The 18837-nt window shown below is 39.5% G+C and overlaps 1 protein-coding gene across 1 annotated transcript in view; it reads right to left on the reverse strand.

Annotated features, from left to right (window-relative positions):
• Window positions 1–18837, reverse strand: part of ANO4 (anoctamin 4) — a gene marked incomplete at both ends in the record, with an annotated part of 130238 nt that overhangs the window by 109474 nt on the left and 1927 nt on the right. Inside the window, one exon of the mRNA XM_082309716.1 lies at window positions 3234–3344. Coding sequence (XP_082165842.1) covers window positions 3234–3344 — 111 coding nt within the window. The remainder of the gene's footprint in view (window positions 1–3233; window positions 3345–18837) is intronic.

The following is an 18837-nucleotide window of genomic DNA, read 5'->3' on the forward strand; positions in this document are numbered from 1 at the left end:
CCCAGGACCCCATTTCAGCCCCCCAGGACCTCATTTCAGGTCCCCAGGACTGTCAGCCCCTGCCCAAGTGATGCCGCAGGAGTGCTGGTCTCCAGCTCCCCACAGCCCTGCCCTGCCCAGCCATGGCCCTGCTGCACCAGGGAGGTACCCAATGATCAAGGCCGGGGCTGTCCCCAGTGCCCCCCGGCTGCTCTGCTCCTGGCTGGGGCTGTGGCATGGGTACAGGCTGTGAGTAGGCAACAATAGGGAATTCTGGTTTATATCTGACAGATAGTTCATGCAGATCCTTGACACCTCCGCTGTCTAGTTTACAAGTTTGGTTTAGGTCAAATGCATCACCCTATTTCACAATTTTACACCCAGCGCAATAATCCCCTGTTTTACAGTGTGTGTCTATAGCCATTTTCAGATTAGTAATTATTGTTTCTGGACTGTCTCTGGTAGACTACAGATAATTTCTGAATATCATGCGGTCAAGAAGAAACTGTTTTATAAAAGACTTTCCAGAAATCTTTAGAAACGTGTCTAAGACGCTACCATGAACTATGGTACTTAAATGCAGAATTTAGCTCTGATGCAATAGAAATGACTTTTAAGTCTTTTATAATAGTAGTATATTCACATAAAAGTAAATAAGGAGATGGTAAATCTTTATCTTCAGTTGCAGTCTAAGAGATTCAGCAGGGTAAAAGAAAAAGTCGCTTTAGAGCAAAATGTTTGTTTTAAGTAACTAAATTAAAAATCCCCCTGAACTCTGCTATTGCATGATCACTTTTGGCAGTCTACCAAACAGAAAGACATACCAGCTAGCTAAAGTTGCACAAGGCACCTCCTGAATAGGGAAATGCTCAGGAAACTCCTGTTAGCAAGAAAAAAATATGTGGTCTTTAAAAGCATCATTAGCCTTTTTAAATTTTCATTCAATGCTAACAACAACTGGGAATAAAAGTAACAATGACTATTCAGAGCAACCACCCTAGAAAGAATATTTAGGCATGTTTATCCTAATTATTTGATATTCACAACAGACTGCAGGTGACAAGACACTCCCCTGGATATATAACAAGCCTTTGCAAACTGAGTTGTACAGTCATAGAAATCCTCTTGTCTTTCCAGAAGAAAATGTAGCTGAAGGACATACAGATTAACTTCCCAGCAGCAACTGTGCCTGGTCTGGATAAAGAAAAAACACTGTCTCCAAGGCCATAAAAGCCGCATCCTTCTCAAATGGCTCGAAAATAATCTATAAATCAAAATGTTAATTCTTAAAAGACTATTTTTTTAATGCTATTTAGTGTTGAAACTATATTCAAATTGCTAAAACAATTTGAGAGCCTACTTCTATTCAGTTTATATCCATTAATCACTTGCAGATATGTGTTTTATTTAGGGTAGGATCCACCTACATTTACACATCCACAGTGCAGATGTTTATGTCTAAGCTGTGGTAGTGATTCAAGTTAGCTTGTCTCCCTAAATTCCATCTGCAGGCAACAGAGGCAAATAGCCACTTCTAAGTTGCAGTCATCTAATCTGTGTTAGACACCTACTTTAAAAGGAGACAAACTGGGCTGTAGACATGCTAGTTACATTCTGTTGATCACAAAGGGAGCTTAGACAATGAATTCAGATCTTGATACCTTCCTTGCAAACCCCTATGTTCAAGTCAGATGTATGCCTTCTTCATGGCCACTAGGCCTAGAAGTTTTAACATTTGAGGTTACAAGCAAACCTGTGCCCTGTTGAATGTAAATCTGGGGTTATTCAGCACAGGGATATAATCAGAGAGTATGATACTGAAATATGACACAGTACCAAGGGAAGTTGAGATATGGCCATTTTAAAAAGAAGATGCCTTGGTCAAACACTGTTAATAAATCTGATCTTAACATCTAATTGTTTTAAACAAATCATCAATTTTTATTCTCCTCAGCCATGTGCTTGAAATGGAGAAGATAACTGTTTCTTGTATTCCAATATGGTCTCTTCCCAACTTGAATTTGCTTGTCCTTGTTTATCTATCTTGTCTATTCAGCCTCTGAAAGACTGTAGTGCCTTTTCAGCCTCTACAGTCCACATCCCAGCTGCCTCCAGGCCTATATCTGGGCTGTGAGGGTGTGGAGAAGAGGGGAGAAAGCAAAATCTCATATTAAGATTTCCTGATGGGAAAAGCTTCTTAAGTTACAAAACACAGGGTTCATTCTAAACCTACAGCTTAAATAATGAGCTGATTCAATTTCAAATTATTACCTCCGTCATCAAACTAACCTGAGGATTTTCCTTCCACCCCCAAACCAATACCACCACCAAACGACCTGATCCTACCACTGTATGGTTCCTTATTCATATGGCAAAAATCAGGAGTGCAGGGTGTTACCCATTCTTATACATCTTTTATCATTCAAGAATGTAAGTTGCTGTTTCTCACTTTAGAAAATTGCTACACGGAACACTCAATTTAAAATAAAACTGGAAAAGAGGGAAATCAGGAAGCCATGCCATGCATTCTGATTCTTAGCCTTCATAAGAGTTTTCAATCTATTATGGAAAATTCCCACTGAAATTCCAGATTCTTTTGGATTCCAGAGTTGCATCAGTTTTAGGTAGGGGGGGTGTCTTCCGCTGTTGTTAACAAGAGTAGTATTTCTTCTAGCACAAGTCTTAAGATCATTCTGCCATTATATTTAAGAAGGGTGGACTAATCAATTCTTAGTCCACAGCACACTGCATGTGAAAAGAGATGGTTTCATCTGGTATCTAAGATATGCAGGCCTTCAGTTGTGACAAGCTCATCACTTCTGCTCCCCAAAATTACCAGCTGCAAAAATGTGAATGTACCCCAACACTTTGGAACAGCTGGAAGTTCAAATCCAGTCTTAGAAGCCAGACTGCAGCATTTGCACGACATTATTAGTCCACACAGCCATTCAAGAGTGTAAAGAATGGATTAAAGTAACAGGAATCTTAATATTTCTGATTATTTCTGCATAGAACATGTATACTGCTAGAATCCTTAGGCACATAATAATTCAAATCTTACTGTGACTTCTCTGATAGTAAAAGATATCTTACTGGCCTTCAATAACCCATTGAACTTTCTCTTGAGATTTTAGTAATACATACTCACTTATCATTCAGTTCACCATTTTGTATGTTCCTTCAGTTATAATTTCAATGAATCTCAATTGATTCTTCTACCATAAACCCAATTTTGCATCCAAGGAATAACTTACTTTCTTGTATTGCATTAAGAATTTCTGAAAAGTCCACATCTGTCTTCTGTATGTCTGGTTTTATCCATATTTGCGTTTCCAGCTGGTTAACCTGCAAATCCTCTCTTCCTTCTGAAGAAATTGAAGAGATTGATGCGGTTTGTGACAGTACGGTACAAAATCCAGACAAGGGGCTTTCAAGTGAGGGAACATACACATTGAATAAAGCTACTTAATTTTTTCCCCCCCTAGCAGAACCAATTTTTCTTCAAACCAAGCAGCTTTAGATAGAACATGGGCTGATTTAAAGCTAACTAGAATGAATCAACAATATTCTCTGCTATCAGCAATGATGCAGAGTCATCACTGGCGAGTCCCTCATTCAGGTGAACATGTGCTGCCATGCCATGAGCATCCTCTCACCATACCACCTACAAAACTAACTCCAAAATGTGAAAACAGAGAAGACGCATCGTTACAAATGACACAGCACTACAGGAACAACCAGGCTAAAATAAAACACACTGACACACAAAGGACGAATTAAGTCTCAAGACAGAAAAAAAACATTAGGACAAAAAGAGCATGGACAGCACGTTTCAGCCACAGGACACCATACGTTCTCACATGCCAAGCTGATGGCATGCCATGGTCTAGGAAGCACTCCTGTACTGCAGTCCATTTTGAAGGAGGTCACACTAGTATGTAATGGTTGCTGTTTAAAAACACTGCAGAACAAAAACATAGGCTAGCAGATCACAGTTTCAAACCTGTCTGCATATGTAAATAGGCACAAGATTTGCCCATTTCAGTGTTCTTTCAACATAAGCAAAGAAAGGAGGAAGTTTTGAAAACACACCCTTTCCATGTAAAGAAAGGTATCTCTATGGCAAGAGTAGACAGGAAAAGGCACCGCTGCAGCGGTCAGGGAGGTATCTAGGAAAGGACTTCACAACAAAAAGGCCACGGTGGAAGAAGAAACCTTCAGGTCGTTTAGTCCATTACTGTGCCTTCACTGGTGGCCATTACTCATGCTTTTAACAGAAGCATTTTCCTTCTACAGTCTGCCCATAATAAGCTGTCTTGTTTTGAATTCCCTCCTAGCCCATTGTATCTTGCCCCTCCCCTCACCAACTGACTACCTCACCACCACCTTGACGAGAGCTATGAATTATATTCCTGGGCACAAAATGACTCAACCCTATTTTAAAGACCCTTCTTCACTTTTTGGAAATACAGATGTCAAATGGGTATACATACACCAGCTTCAGCCTTTTTTATTTCCCAATGTTAAAATATTATAAATTCAAACCACCTCATGCTTGCCCCAGCATATTCTTTTGTTCCACAGCAAAGACCCACTGTTAACATCAGAGACAGCTCCCCTTGTAGATTCCTGTAAAGTGATCTGTCACAGCAGCAGCAGGAGTCAGCATCTAATGATGTAGAACAAAGAGAATTTCTTAAGTGAGACAGCTGATTATTCATATAATAGCAGCCTAGGGAAATCTGCAGATGGCCTCAGAGGTGGGAGGCTAGGATTTTCCCCAGAAGAGAATTCTGGGGACAAAGGAAAAATACTGCAGCTGCTGGAAAAGACATATAAACAATAGCATGGAGGTAGAGAAGTAAGTAATGGACAGCAATTCGGTTAAGCAGCTTTGCAAGTGATATCACTCAGTATCTTGTTAAATACTCAGCTACCACTTTTAACATATAAAATTACATACTTGCGTCCTCAAATCCACCAGCCTTTCTTCTCCATTTCAACCCTAGTTAGAGCAAAATAATGACAATACTGACAAATATAAAATACCCCCTCCTCCCCAAAGCCCTCTATCCTTGTTACACGCAAATCAGCGCTCCTCAGGACACTCGAAGGTAGCAGGATCCATGCAGCATCTCCAACAGATCTGAACTAATTGGGTTGGCGAGGGAGGAAGTGACAGCCAGCCAGCAATGGCTGTCCTGAAGCGCTGGTATCAGATCAACTATCTAACCACAGGCCTCTTAATAAAATGAAGCTGCTGGAGAATATACATATTCAATTTCAAAGCCACTTTTTAATTAATGAAAAATACTGTGTAGAAAGTGGTCAGAAAATGTCCAGCCTAAACCTGACTGTTGTTCAGCCTAACACAGCCTACGAAGCCAAGACAAGTTTTGCTGCATTCGAATCTCCTCTCCTGTATTTGACTCATTTGCAGTATAGGGAGCTTCCAGCAATCCACAGAAATGACAGTCTCATATGCGTCTCTGATTCACAGTAGCCTTAATATCTGGCCTTACTGCACAAGTATCAGACCAACAACATCCTCTGATTTCACTCAAAATTGTAGGCATAATCTTCTACCAGTCATTTGTTATTTAATGCATGGCTAATCACAAACTTGCCTTCAACAACACAAGGAGAAAAAGAAATTTATCTGCCGACATCATGGCTTCTAAATAAATGGTTGCAGGAACAGTTTCTTCTCCCATGATCTTCATGGTGTCAATAAACAGACTTGAATCAGGGCACATTTGCTTCTACCCTCCTCCCTCTCCCTTAGCACTCACTTTGCAGGAGGGAGCGCTGCATTTTTTAGCTAAGAGCAACAACCCTTATGTGATGGGTTGTGGACGGGCCAAATTAATGTTTGCTGATTTGTTGGCAGATAGAGGTTTTAGCCCAGCAGCTCTTTGGAAAAAGCCACAGTGTTCTCTCCCATGTCCAAAAGAGATTTATTTTCTTTATCTTACCACAGATCTCCAGTACAACAAACCAAGATAGTATCTGGTGTCACTGTTGCTATTGAGGGAACACTAGCCCGGCTTTAGCATTTCCTTCCTGCTTTAGCAGCTGCTGATTTATGCTTTATCAGTGACACATCCCACTGAGTAAACTCTAAGCAATATTGCTTGGGAGGTTGGGAGGGAAAGACCCTCTTTCCATAGAAACATGAGAAATAAACAACCACAAATAAAAGTGAAGTAAATATTAGATTTATCAATTTTTTATGTGATTTTATTAAAAGATCAGTCTGAGATTTTTCTCAATTTACTGAGACGTTTTAGTTCAAATGAAGTCATATTTTAAATTAGCTCATGGCATTCACTCCAATTTACTCATTGATGCATAAAGTAGTGCATAAAATAGCATACTTTTTCCTTTATTTGTTTTGAAGGGTCTCTACTAATTAGGTTAGGAAAACAAATAAGATTTTAAAAAGGCATTTCATTTTTAGAGGCTGAATGAGATGGGTTGTTCTAAACCAGAATGTTAACATACTTCTAAATATTAAAATGATCACATGTACCAGGTAAGCAAATTACATAGCAAGTTAGTTAGTATGGTACTAATGTTAAACAAGGTCATTCCCACTGCAGTGACAGAGATTTTGTATTCTGCTTAAAATTAAAAACATACTCAGGTTCTTTGCTGGATGAGGCCTTATTACATGCATCTAGTGTCTAGCCAATTATTACAACCAGCTTTTTAAGACATGAACTTTACAAGCAAAAATCTATTTTCTTGCACAGTAAACACCTGGAACCAGGTTTTGAAAGCCTGCACATTTTTATACATGTGCTGTGATGTGCAAATCATATTTGTAGATGGATACCCTCACATTGTGGTCTGAAATTGAGCACAAGCACTTGGGTGCACAGAAAAATGTACATAGTTTCAGTATTTGACACCAAAATAAAGAATATAAAATTAAGCTGAGGGAACAAGTGCTGCTGTTTCTCAATGCGCAATAAAGGGCTCATATTTACTCCATATTTTTGAATGGTCATGTGAGAACAGAGCTGATCTTCATAATTCACTGAAGCAGCCAGGGCTTCCTTAAGAGTTTTACCTCTTAGGTTCTGCTCATTGGTCGGAACAGAAATACTTGACTCAGTTGCTTTCTGAAATCACAGTCACTCTTCTTTACCCTCCCTCATTTCCAGCTAACTCAGCAAGTGAAAACAAATGTTTTGTCTACAGTTCTAGAAGTTTCTGTAGAGAAAAATTTACAGCTTCAAAGGATCTTTCTGAAAGGGCAGCTAGCCAGTGACTTCTATCAGTATAGTGAGCTGATTTCTTATTTTTTTAAAAAATCATTTTGGCAGCAAACATGTACTTTCACAATGGTTGTACGTCAGCATGAACATTAAATACAAGTAGTGAATAACTAGAATGCCATGTGGGTAGATGCTCCTATCACAGGGCCATCTACCTCTAACAGGGCAATATTTAGTAAAAGCAAATATAATTCTGGTATGAGCTGTTTTGTTTTGCTACATTAAGTACTGCCTGTAGTTTCTACAAAGAAGTTGCTCCTTCTCACCAGAGCCTCTTTACAGCAGCAGAAAGCTGCTGTGCATGGTGCCCTTTTCACTAAAGGCAACACCAGGTCAACATGGGATGAAGGATCACCCCTGCAGTTACATTTTCTACTGGCTTCTCACTGTGGATGCCAGGCAGGTCACCTACAACAAAAGCACAGTTTCAAATGGAAATTGTTTAAAGTGTTACCTATACATGTTAGTCAGGGCTATACACATGCATGAAATCCATAGCTTTACTGATCTCAATTCTGGCATTCCTCATTTCTGTGACAGGAATGAAAGAAAATGTACACTATAATGGGTCTTCCCAGCATCCATCCCATGAGTGCACTGGACAACACACCTCAATAGATGAAAAACATATTAGTTCAATTATTGCATCAGAAAAAAAGAAGCTGTTCTCTGAGTCATAGGATGTATGCAAATATATATTAATATACACGTGTCTTCCTAGTTGGCCTAAAAGCAGTGGCTCAGACATAGCTAACTAGGTACCATTAGGTGGAAGGCTGACGTGTCTCATAACAAGTCTTTAAAAGGGAACTTCTTTTGCTACATTGGTCAGAGAGAATCTCTAATTGTTTTCTGTAAGAAATCCTATATCATATTCTGTTTTGTTCCTCACTAACTAGTAAAGTATTGTAATTTTCTTTCTGCCTAATAATTTTTCTCTCCTGCAGCATAACCTGGATGCCAGTATTACTCTGTGCATCAATTTTACTGCAGTGATTATATTAGATATATTTTCATATATTACAATTATTTAATTTCTTGTTGCTGCTCTTAAAACTGTCATGTACCATAGTGCAGAGTTCCACACTAGGAAAGTATTGTCAATAAGATAAAATATAATATAATGATTAAAGAGAAGAAACGGAGGAATAAAGAAATAGGGTTGTAGGAGAAGGAAATACTAGGTATGTTTAAAATACATGTGGTCAGAAGCCACATGTTGAAAACAGAATAAATTTTAATTTACGGGTCTGTAATCACAAAGGTCCAAAATTTAATATCAGCACGATCATTTGATTTCATCCTGGTCAGCTTTATATTAAAGATAAAACATTGGTTCTTCTTGACGAACTCTAGTGTAGATATTGCCTTCCTCGATGGAAATAAAAATGAGAAAACAAAGACAAGGACATTTCAGAGTTTCCTTACAACTCATTTGTCCAGGTGGAAGGGCTTGTCCTCTCCATGTACAGCTAAGACAGTTGCTGAAAGTACAGGCTGAGTCCACATGGAAATGAGTTTTGCATCATGAAGCATAACCCTCTCTTTCAGTGTTTGTTTTCCTCTTGAACAGATATGAAAAGATGCAATATCAGCATTTTCAAGATCTTTTTCCCCTCCCCACAGGGATTTAAGAACAAGAATCTTTGGAAATGTCAAAAGGTCTTTTGGGAGGTCAGGTTAACACTGATGATCTGCAAGCCACCAGAGCACAGGGCAGTAACACTGGTGAGTCATGCTCACCTTTCTCCTGTGGTTCTTGCTCCCCTCATGAACTCTACTCACTCATTGAGGCCTCGCTCCCAGCTGAGCCACTGCACACCAGCCAGGTGGCTGCAGATACAGCTGTACAAGAGGGCAGTTCCCTCAGACCTGCACGGTTTCCCATCAAAAGCCTCACTTAAGTCAGGGCAAAGGCTGCATGTCTTCCTTCACAAGTATCTTCTCAGCAATGATGCAGAACCATAACCTGTGTCCTGCCTCAAGCTGCCCCTTTTCCGCACAGAAGAAAAAGGTTCCATTTTCAACCTGCAACCCTTTGGCCCACCAGCCCAGCACTTGAGTCCTTTCTGGAACAAGACCATTACCCAGAAGCTTTCCTTCTGTCCTTGCTCCTTAGCAGTAGCACTAAGCTTCCTCTACCTTACAGCTTCAACACAATTTCAGATTTCTACAAGGGGAGGGGGTGTGACAAGTTCCCTTTTTCTTTCATTTTGATGATTGTTTCCAGTCTCGTGTTCCTTTTGAAAATGGCAGTGGGGATAAGGACAGGAAAAGTCATGTGTTTAATTCTCTGTTTCTGAGAACTTGTTGACATATCTGTATATTTAAGATAGTTCAACATATCAGGATAAGACCAGCTGTCTGCCACATCTGCAGTAGCTTCTGCGTGGTGTGGCAGTGCCAGGACATATATACCTGTAGTGAGAAACTGGGAGTATCTTAAAGGCCCCTGTTTTCCCTAATTTGAGGTACTTACTTTTACCCGTGTAGGTCACAGGATTTGTCCCCATCTATCTACAAAGCAAATCCATAGTTTTGGAAGAATTATAAATAATAGGTAATGATAAACATTGAAAGAGAGGCCTTTAGAGACTTCTGATTTGACTCAAAGAACTCCATCATAACAGCATTAATACACAATGTGCTTCCAAGACTGAAAAGACTGGGTAACCTGTGGAAATATTTGCAGACCTTTGAAAAACCTCTGATCTGGGAGATTGCCATATATGTCTATAAATACGTAAGGACTTGGATATAACTCTTGATAGTCTTAATTGGTTTACCAATTACCTTAAAAAAAGTGTATACTCTGTCACTATTCAGCATAGATAAACAAATCTTCCACTATGCAGAAAACACCGTTTATCTTAACGGTTTTCTCACTGATTGTGGATAAAATAATGTGGCTGCATGTTAGTGTCTGAGAATCAAAAGCTGAGTGTAAAAGCACAAAAATGCCTTGTTAGTTTTGAAAGTCATTGGAATAAATATGTAGGGCTGCTTCATTTTCCATAAGAAAGTTCAATGAATGTTAGGGAAAAAAAAAGAAATTGAAACCCCAAATCATTCTGTTTAGCATGAAGAACTTACGCCATAGTTGTCTCTGTGCATGGTCATGTCAAGGGTATGGTAATAACAATACTGGAATTATTTTTCAAAGGCAATTTAAAAATAGTTTCCCTTTGTATTGCAGTACACTGTAAGGCATGACATATGTTTAATTATGTTAATACAAACCCTTTTCTTATCTTCCAGAAGCAGCAGTAGCAAAGGGGATATTTCTAAACACCTAATATTACTAACTTATCACAGGCTAAGGTATTTTGAAGACATGTGGTGTCCATTCCCCCCTCCATTAAACCCTGGCTGGCATCAGACATGGAGAAGTCCACTCAGCCAATTAACTACAGAGAAGTGGGGAGTCCTACGTTCAGTGCTTGTTCTCTCTCTCTCTCTCCTGCTGTGTATGCCTTTTCCACAGACAACCCCAGACAAAATGGATGGATAGCCCTTGGTGCAAAGCCATACCTTGAAAATCTCCTCTACTGCCAAAACAGCCTGAATACCAGGCTATGGGGACAGGGTCCTGCTAGCCTTCAATTCTTGCATTTCTAATTCGGTCACTGCCCAGAATGAACTGTGGGCATGGGGACAGTCAAACCCACCAACACTGTGCTCTTATCATCACGACGGAGGTGTCTCTTAAGCAGTGAGTTCAAATGGGACAATAGCTGAGGAGAGCTGATAATCCTCATCTCCCGCATGGACAAGCACCCAAACCATTGGACTGCTGTGCAAAAGGACACAGCTTCTTTCTTCATTTCCCATCTGTGCTCAGAGGACGCCTCAATGTTCTGAGAGTTGAAAGGACCCAGATGGCCACACAGAAGCCCCAAGCATAGCATGTCACATATTTGTATGCCTAATATTTCCAATTACCTGGCTCTACGTGGCACCTGTGCAGATCCTTACACAATCAGTAGAAGAACAGTGTTGCACAACGAGCCTTTGGAATTACCCCCTAGAAGCACTTCTTTTCACTGATAATACAAAGAGACAGGGCACCGAAGTGTGTGCTCTCCTACTGGGAACAAAGCTATCCTTTTCAAGTGCCGCGATGCCTGGGATAGGAATCCACAGGAGACAGTCTGAAAAGGGCACAAAGCCACAGTGTGTAACTAAGCAGAGACATTTCTGCACAGTTGTATGCTGCAAATGACAATCTAGAAAGAAGTCTGAGATCTAAATGGACTGAACAATTCAGCCCATTTCCTATTACCCTTATTTACATAAAAATGACAGTAGGAGTGATTGTCTTTTAGTTCTTTCCTCTTACACTGTGAGTGCACATATAAAAACATAGCTATCAAAGATCACTATCACAGATGTTCAAACATTTGTCCATGTTTGAAAAATCTAACTACTTATGAATGAAAAATCCCTTAGTTACCATCTACCTTTAACAATATCAGGAGTTGTTAGCAGGCAATTCATAAAGAGAAGAGGAAGAAAACATTTGCTGAATAAACTGTTTATTGCAAAAAGCTTGCCCAGTTCTCAAGTCAGCAGTTTACTGATGAGACAAGAAAAGCTGGCTGTGTGGGGATAAGAGGAGCAAATAACTAGCAAATAGGAGCAGATAACTAGCAAAGAGGAGCAAATAACCTAGCAAATAACTTCAGGGCACCAAAGATTTACTTCATTATAACATGGGACATCAAGACAGCTCTTACAAGATACCAGATGTCTCTTCCAGGTGGATTTTAGTGTAACAACTAATTATACAGACTCACGTTATACCATAGCCTATCGTGGCCTTCACAGTCTAAACACATCCTGGTAATTCATTCCTGCAGAAAGTATCAGCAGCTAAACCATTTCGGGAACTTCAGCTGTCCTGAGACCGCTGAGGAATGAACATAGCACAGGAATGTGAAAATGGTTATCCTAAAGACAGGATAGCAGAACTGAGGTCTATCCAGCACAGGATCCTGTTGCTGACAGCAGATGCTCAGGCAAAGGGAATATGAACAGGGCGAGCACATCCAGTCTTATCCCCAGTCTGTCTCTTCCAGATTGCAGAGATTTAGAGATTTCTGGAGTGGAAGGTTTCACCTAGATGATAATGATGCATGGCTACCAATGCCCCTTTCCTCTACAAATCTGTTCCTTTTATACTCACTGTCACTTGCAACCTAACAGATGGCCATCACATTCCTCCCTCCCCCTTTTACTTGCCTTGTTTCCAGCCTTTGTGAGCTAGTGGGTCTGCTCCTCAGTTACAGTGTCATCATAAACCTTAACAGCCAGGCTAGGGCCATGAAGCCCAGAAATTCACTGTCACCACAAAGCCTTTCTTACTTTAGTCTCAGACAACAGCCATCATGCTGAACCCATGAAATATGCCTCCCTGTACAGAAACTAAGCATGGAGCAGTGAATCCCACCCTAGTTTATCATAGGGACAGGATATGGTTCCAGCCTACCAGTCTGGGTGTATGGAGACCTAATTAGGAAGAGGTTGAGATAAATATCATCATTCAGTTACAAATCAGAGCTGAAGAATGGAAGCAATATTTATATATTAATTGTGTAAAAATATTGTATCTCAGATTTTTTCTTTGTCTTTGAGAGTACCTCACAAGCAGCAGGAATCCTGCCCCTAATACTGGTGCAGTTGGCCTTTTTTGTAAAGCCCTGCCACCTACTATAATTACCAAGACCTGTTAAGGAGAAATAGAGCACTTTTCCATTAAGATGCATGGAATAGTTTGGGGCTGTTCACATAGGATGCCTACCCAAAAGAGATTATTTTCGGTAACTGGCATTAAGCAGAGTCTCCTTTGCAAGCAGTAGGAGAGCATCTGACTGGCAAGGGGCATCATTTTCAGGCATTCTGGCAACACAAAGGGCCTTGAAAGTATGTGCATTTTTTATGACCTTTAAAAACCTTCCAGTTTCATCGAAGTGAAGGTTACTTCTTTATGCCATCAGGTGCTGAATTCCTTTCCTGTGCCAAGTGTGTTCCTAAAGCAAGGTCTAAATAAAGTATTAAACTATAGTGCTATCTCCTTTTTTTTATTTGAAGTACCCTGAATGTTGTCAGTAATTAAGACCTCAAAAATGCATATGTTTTGTGTTCCATTGGGCCTCTGAAGCATAGCATGGTACAGAACTGCATACCCCAAGGATGCAACTAGCAAATACTGTGCCTCTGTGGAGTTATCCAGCATGCAGAGAACACCTCTGCTTTCCCAAAACATCCAGCCGCTCATAGCACAGGGAAGGGCAGCGGTCTGCATGACTCAAAGGGAGTTCTCTTCTGGAACAAGAAACAGATCAAAAATGATGCCACCTTTGCTTCACTGCTGCCCTTAAGCCTGCTGTAAGCTGTGATGTTTAGTTTTATGCAACTCTTTTGGGCTTTTTTGGCACCACAGTACATTGCACTGGTTGGAATTTCTAGTGGGTTCTGATGCCTAGATGCACTTACTTGTACTGACCCAAGGAGTAAGCCTCCCCTTTTTTTTTTTCTTTAATTATAAAGAAAGGTCTGGCTTAATTTTGAGATTTCAGAATGAACCAGCAGGCTTGGCATTAGGAAAGAGGTCTTACTATCTCTTGGACTGGAAAAAACCTTTTGTGGAATTTATTAACACTGTGCAGCCCTGTGACAGTCAAATCCCTTCTCTGATCTTAAAAGCATCTCTGCCAAAGTAGAAGCTAGTTTGTTCCATCTTTTGACAGTGTACCTGCAAGAATCTTTCCTTAGAATATATGAAACATTTTACATTAGAAATAGAGGCTTACATAATACTAAGCCCCCTTTAATCAAGAACTATAGAGCTAAGAAAAAGCCACGTTTTTCAGTCAAGCATTACAGGAACATAATAACTGATTATTCAAAGTCTTTCACATTGCTTCTTGCATGACAAGCTATTTTTTAAATAAAATGGCTCATTACTTTCTCAGAAACATTGCAAAATTTTATATATATTGTCTGTTTTCTTCAGCAAAAGCTAGAGTGGTCAAGAATTTTCTTAATTGTTTTAAGACAATTATGGTACACTGGTCTCAGGACATTATAACCTTGCTTAGGATCAGTGATATTCCCTGTTTGGTGCCAAGCCACATCTGGCTGCCTGTTCCTATTTTGGACAAGTCTCCCCTTGAGAAGAAACTCTCTGAGGATGGAACGATCGAGAACATCCACAGAGAGCAGCATTTTTCAGCCTTCATGAGGTGACTACATGTTGTAAACTAATAGCAGCTATGGGATTCGAAATCTGAGGGGGACCTGTACTGATTTTAAAGTAACCATACATAATTGATTGCAAGAGTGAATGAAAGATCATTTTATAACAGCAAACAGAAGACTGATCAAAGCAGGAAGGGAAAAAAAGAAGTCTTTGAAAAGAGATGAGTTTAAAAATACATACTCCCCAGAGAAGTAAAACACCCTCAAACACACTTAAAATTATTAATATTATTTTTGAAGCCCCTTATTGAGGGTGTGCACACGTCCCAGGTAGGATCAGTACTTGTGTGTGTCACATGCAGCACAAATTGATAAGAGGGATGCAATTTCTGCGTAAATAAAATATTTTAAAATTAAACAAGATAGTTAGCGTTGAAAAACAGTGCTTTATCCTCTAGCTTTTGTTTTTTTTTTTTCAACATGCTTTTTGCAAAACTGTTCTCCAAACTGCTAGAATGAACATTTTAGGAGACTTCAGCTTAGGAACAGGAATTTTCAAAGAAGTGGCTTTTGCCCTAGAAAAGTAAAGTTATGAATGAAATGGGCTGAATGACTAAGCAGAGTGATAGAAGACTTCAGGCTCCGCATCATCTGCTAGCTAGTTCAGCTCTTAAGTTCAAAGTACTGCATAATCACCATGTGACGACCTGTCACTCAGCCCAGTGACAAAAGGTGCTCATTGTAATTGAGGTACACTGTTCTTCTCCTTAGGAGCTTTGCAGAGGCTCCAGAGCACCAACAGTCAGGAGAATGAACTGTCTCTGTGTTCAGCAGGGAGGTATTTCCAGCTCACGCTTGAGGTACAGACATGGGAGGAATTTTGTTTGGTGCATCGAACTCGCATTGTATTGAACACAGGCTGCAGATAAAGAAAGAAGTTAAGTATGGAGGCTGGTTTCTGTGACGTTAATGTCCCTTCTGCACAGGGATATTTCTTGTTAACATATTATTTTGTAATATGAAAATTAGCTTAATGAAGGGAATATTAAACTTTTTTGAAATCTGCTTGCTTTTTCCATGCTTCATTCCACATTGGAGGAAGTTCTATATACACCCAGCAGAAGGCATACTGAAAAAGACTGCTCCCCTAACAATGTTAGACAAGTAAGATAACAGCACTACTGTCAGTGTGAATTCAAATTTTCATGTGAGTTTACATCAGCCATTCCCACTCCATGCATGCATTTGTTGCCAAGAAACATTTGCATGACAGAGCTTTCTGGCAGAATTATTTGCAGGAGTTTATTCTTTTAATCTGAGAGAGATGTATGCTACATGTCCTGCCAGTCAGCAAAGAAAAGAGAATGTGATTTAACCAACAAATCACATCTAACTAACACAGATCTTCTAAAGACCATTCATCACCAAATGTGAACGCTGACAAGCATGTGCGCATTTTGTGATGAGAAAAGGATATCTTTTGCACAGTAAATTACCATTTTTGAAGGACTCAGTTCTAGCTTCCTTGATGATTCAAAGTTCATTAAGTTGTGACTAAGCTCATTAAACATACATTTCATTTTTTCCTTTAATTTTGATTGCCACAGTTTCAAGAACCATGTATTTTTCCTTGCCTTCTAAGTCAGTCATTCTGTTGGCCAACACCACTAGCTCTTCTTTCTTATTTTCATGCCCAATAACTATGGGCATCAATAAAAATGCTACAGTTTGATAAGCAATAAAAAAAAGAGGATCCAAAAGTAAAGAAAACATGCCTAAGGCAAGTACTTCTTCCCTTAACATTTGTAACATCTTTCAGGTACTATTTGTCATAAAACGCAAGACTGCCAAAAAAAGATTCTCACTGAATTCCAATGACCCCACTAGATGACTCCACCATAATGCCAGTCCTTTCAGTAGGTGTTTCCTTGCCATTGAACATAAAGTTCATCCAAATATCATTGATATGCCTATATCATTCCAGGTAGCACGGAATCTCCATTCAAAAAAGTACCGTTCTTTGGTTTTGAAGGAGATCTTTTTGAACAGTAAGCTCTTGAAGGCAGAAATTTCTAGAATATTTTTATGTGTTTCCTGGAGTAAGGACTCTTTACACATTTACTAAATTCTGGAAATAAATTATTTCAAAGATAACCCTTCCTGTCCGATGTGTAGATTGCCTGCAGATCTAATTTGTACAAGTGATATAAATGAATATCTACAGTATTATACATACACTTCTATATAAACATCAAAACACATTAGGGTTTAACCAGAGGCAACAGGAAGCATGTAGAAAGAAAATCTCTATGAGAGGAAGGAGAACCTTTGAATCCCTGTTATTAGAATAGGGATTCAAAGTTATCCCCCAAAAGTTAATAGGGATTCATGGTTATCCCCCCCCCCATGAGAGGGGGAACCTTTGAATCCCTGTTATTACAAAATGGGTAACAATCGTTAGCAAGTCTTGCAAGTAGAGAAGACCTAAGAAGATACCAGAGTTTCACACAATGAAAGAATTCACTTTACTGCTGCTTAGACTTATTAAATAAGGCAATTTTTCCACAGCCAGCAAATTTAATGACTCCTAGACAAACTAGGTTTGACAAGTTCTGCAGAGCCTGCAAATAAAGGAATTTGTCACCAATAGGAAGAAGTAAAGTAACATTGTCCTGATTTGCAATAAAGACTATCAATGGAAAGAACAGGCAGAAACCCAGAAAATAAAGTCCCACTTACCCCATAGCAAAGGTGCAGTGCTGTCAGAAGTGAGGTAAGCATTTTTTTTGTCCCCAGACTTGCCTAACCCTGACATTGAGGGAACAGACTAGGATGAGAGTTTAACCTCTTCTATGCTTGTTCAGTACTTGGTTCTGCTGCTCTTATAGACAACCTAAGTGCTGATTACCATCGCTTTCAAAGTAAGCCTCCTGTGTGTAACACAGATGCATAGGTCATAAACCATCTTCAGGAGAGTTGTAACAATTTACAGCAGCCAAAGGTTTGCCCCAAGTGCTTTGAACCCTGTACTTCAGTAGCCTTGTACCCCATTAGCCACAATATACCACAACTGCTCGCATAACTGGGAGATGATAACAAGAGGTTTCTCAAAACAAAAAATACTGTCCCTCCCTGATTCTGGAAGGAATTCATATTTGCCTTAATATCATTGCATCTAAATTCACCATCTGATTGCTTTACTTGTCTTTGCTTTTCTCCTTTCTAAGAGGAACTTCCCTAATACAGGTGTGCCTGCAAAGGTATCAGGAGTCTTCACTTCACCATTAATAGCCATTTTCTTCCACTCATTTCTCCGTTTTCCTCTGTGTTTTGTTTCAGTTACTTGATACCTTCTGATCCGCTTAAAATCAGAGCTCAGAAGTTGCTTTTGTCTGAGCAGTACTTCTTTGCAAGCTTGCACAAGACAATTTTGTAAATTCTTTTTTTTTTTAAATAACGCACATTACAGACAACTTACTGCTCGCTAGCCACTCTAACACCCAGAGTAACAGTAGAAGTCATCAGCCTCAGGCTCCTTACCAGCTACAAATAAAACTGGCAGGGAAGCAAGTTGAAAAGGAGTGCTGTAACACTGAGCAATATCTATATCGTTCCTCCTCTTTAGCATGTGGGTACCTATGAACTTCAATCAAAGGAAACAGCTGTCAATTAAAAAAAGAATACATGATAAATAATAAAAGGTGCCATTCTGCGAAGAAGAAAAGTGGCCAAGGGGAACAAAGTAGTGTGCAGAAAACAGAAGTGGTATGCTGTTAGAGGGAAAAAATACACTCATTCGTAACTGTCATTTTATCAAGGTTCTTTTCTTTCCATGGTTCTAGCCTCTCTGATTGATAAGAATTAGAAATGTCATTTCAAGTCCTCAGAATACCTTTCTGTACAGTCTATTATGCTAGACTGTCTTCGTGTTAGGAGTATTTGTTAACCGGACAAAGGAAATTTCAGACTGAATACAATGTATACTACTCCAACAGTGAGAACTACTTGATTGTGATAACAGCACTCCAATAGAAGGAAGAACCCAGATTGTATGAGCTATTTAAAATTAGACTGAACTGAGGAATTTACGGTGTGCAATAGCAGGAAGATAGCTTGGAAAATGGTGGTGTGAGGTCTGTTACCTGAGTAACTAACATACCTCAGAACGTTTTCTCTCTATTTGTAATGTTTATAATGCCTTAGATAAGGTACTGCCATTGGTCAACTAGTGTATTAGGCTAATTATTTACGAAGCTACAGCTGTTAGTTTGTGGCTGAGTAAGAATGAATGACATACGATTTTAGGTTTAAATTAAAATTTTCTCTTAGGAGTGCTATTTATTACTATTGCTGCCTGACCATAACCTCTCTTAGA

This window comes from Platalea leucorodia (genome assembly GCF_965183815.1).
Source record: "Platalea leucorodia genome assembly, chromosome: 4".
Lineage (NCBI taxonomy): Eukaryota > Metazoa > Chordata > Aves > Pelecaniformes > Threskiornithidae > Platalea > Platalea leucorodia.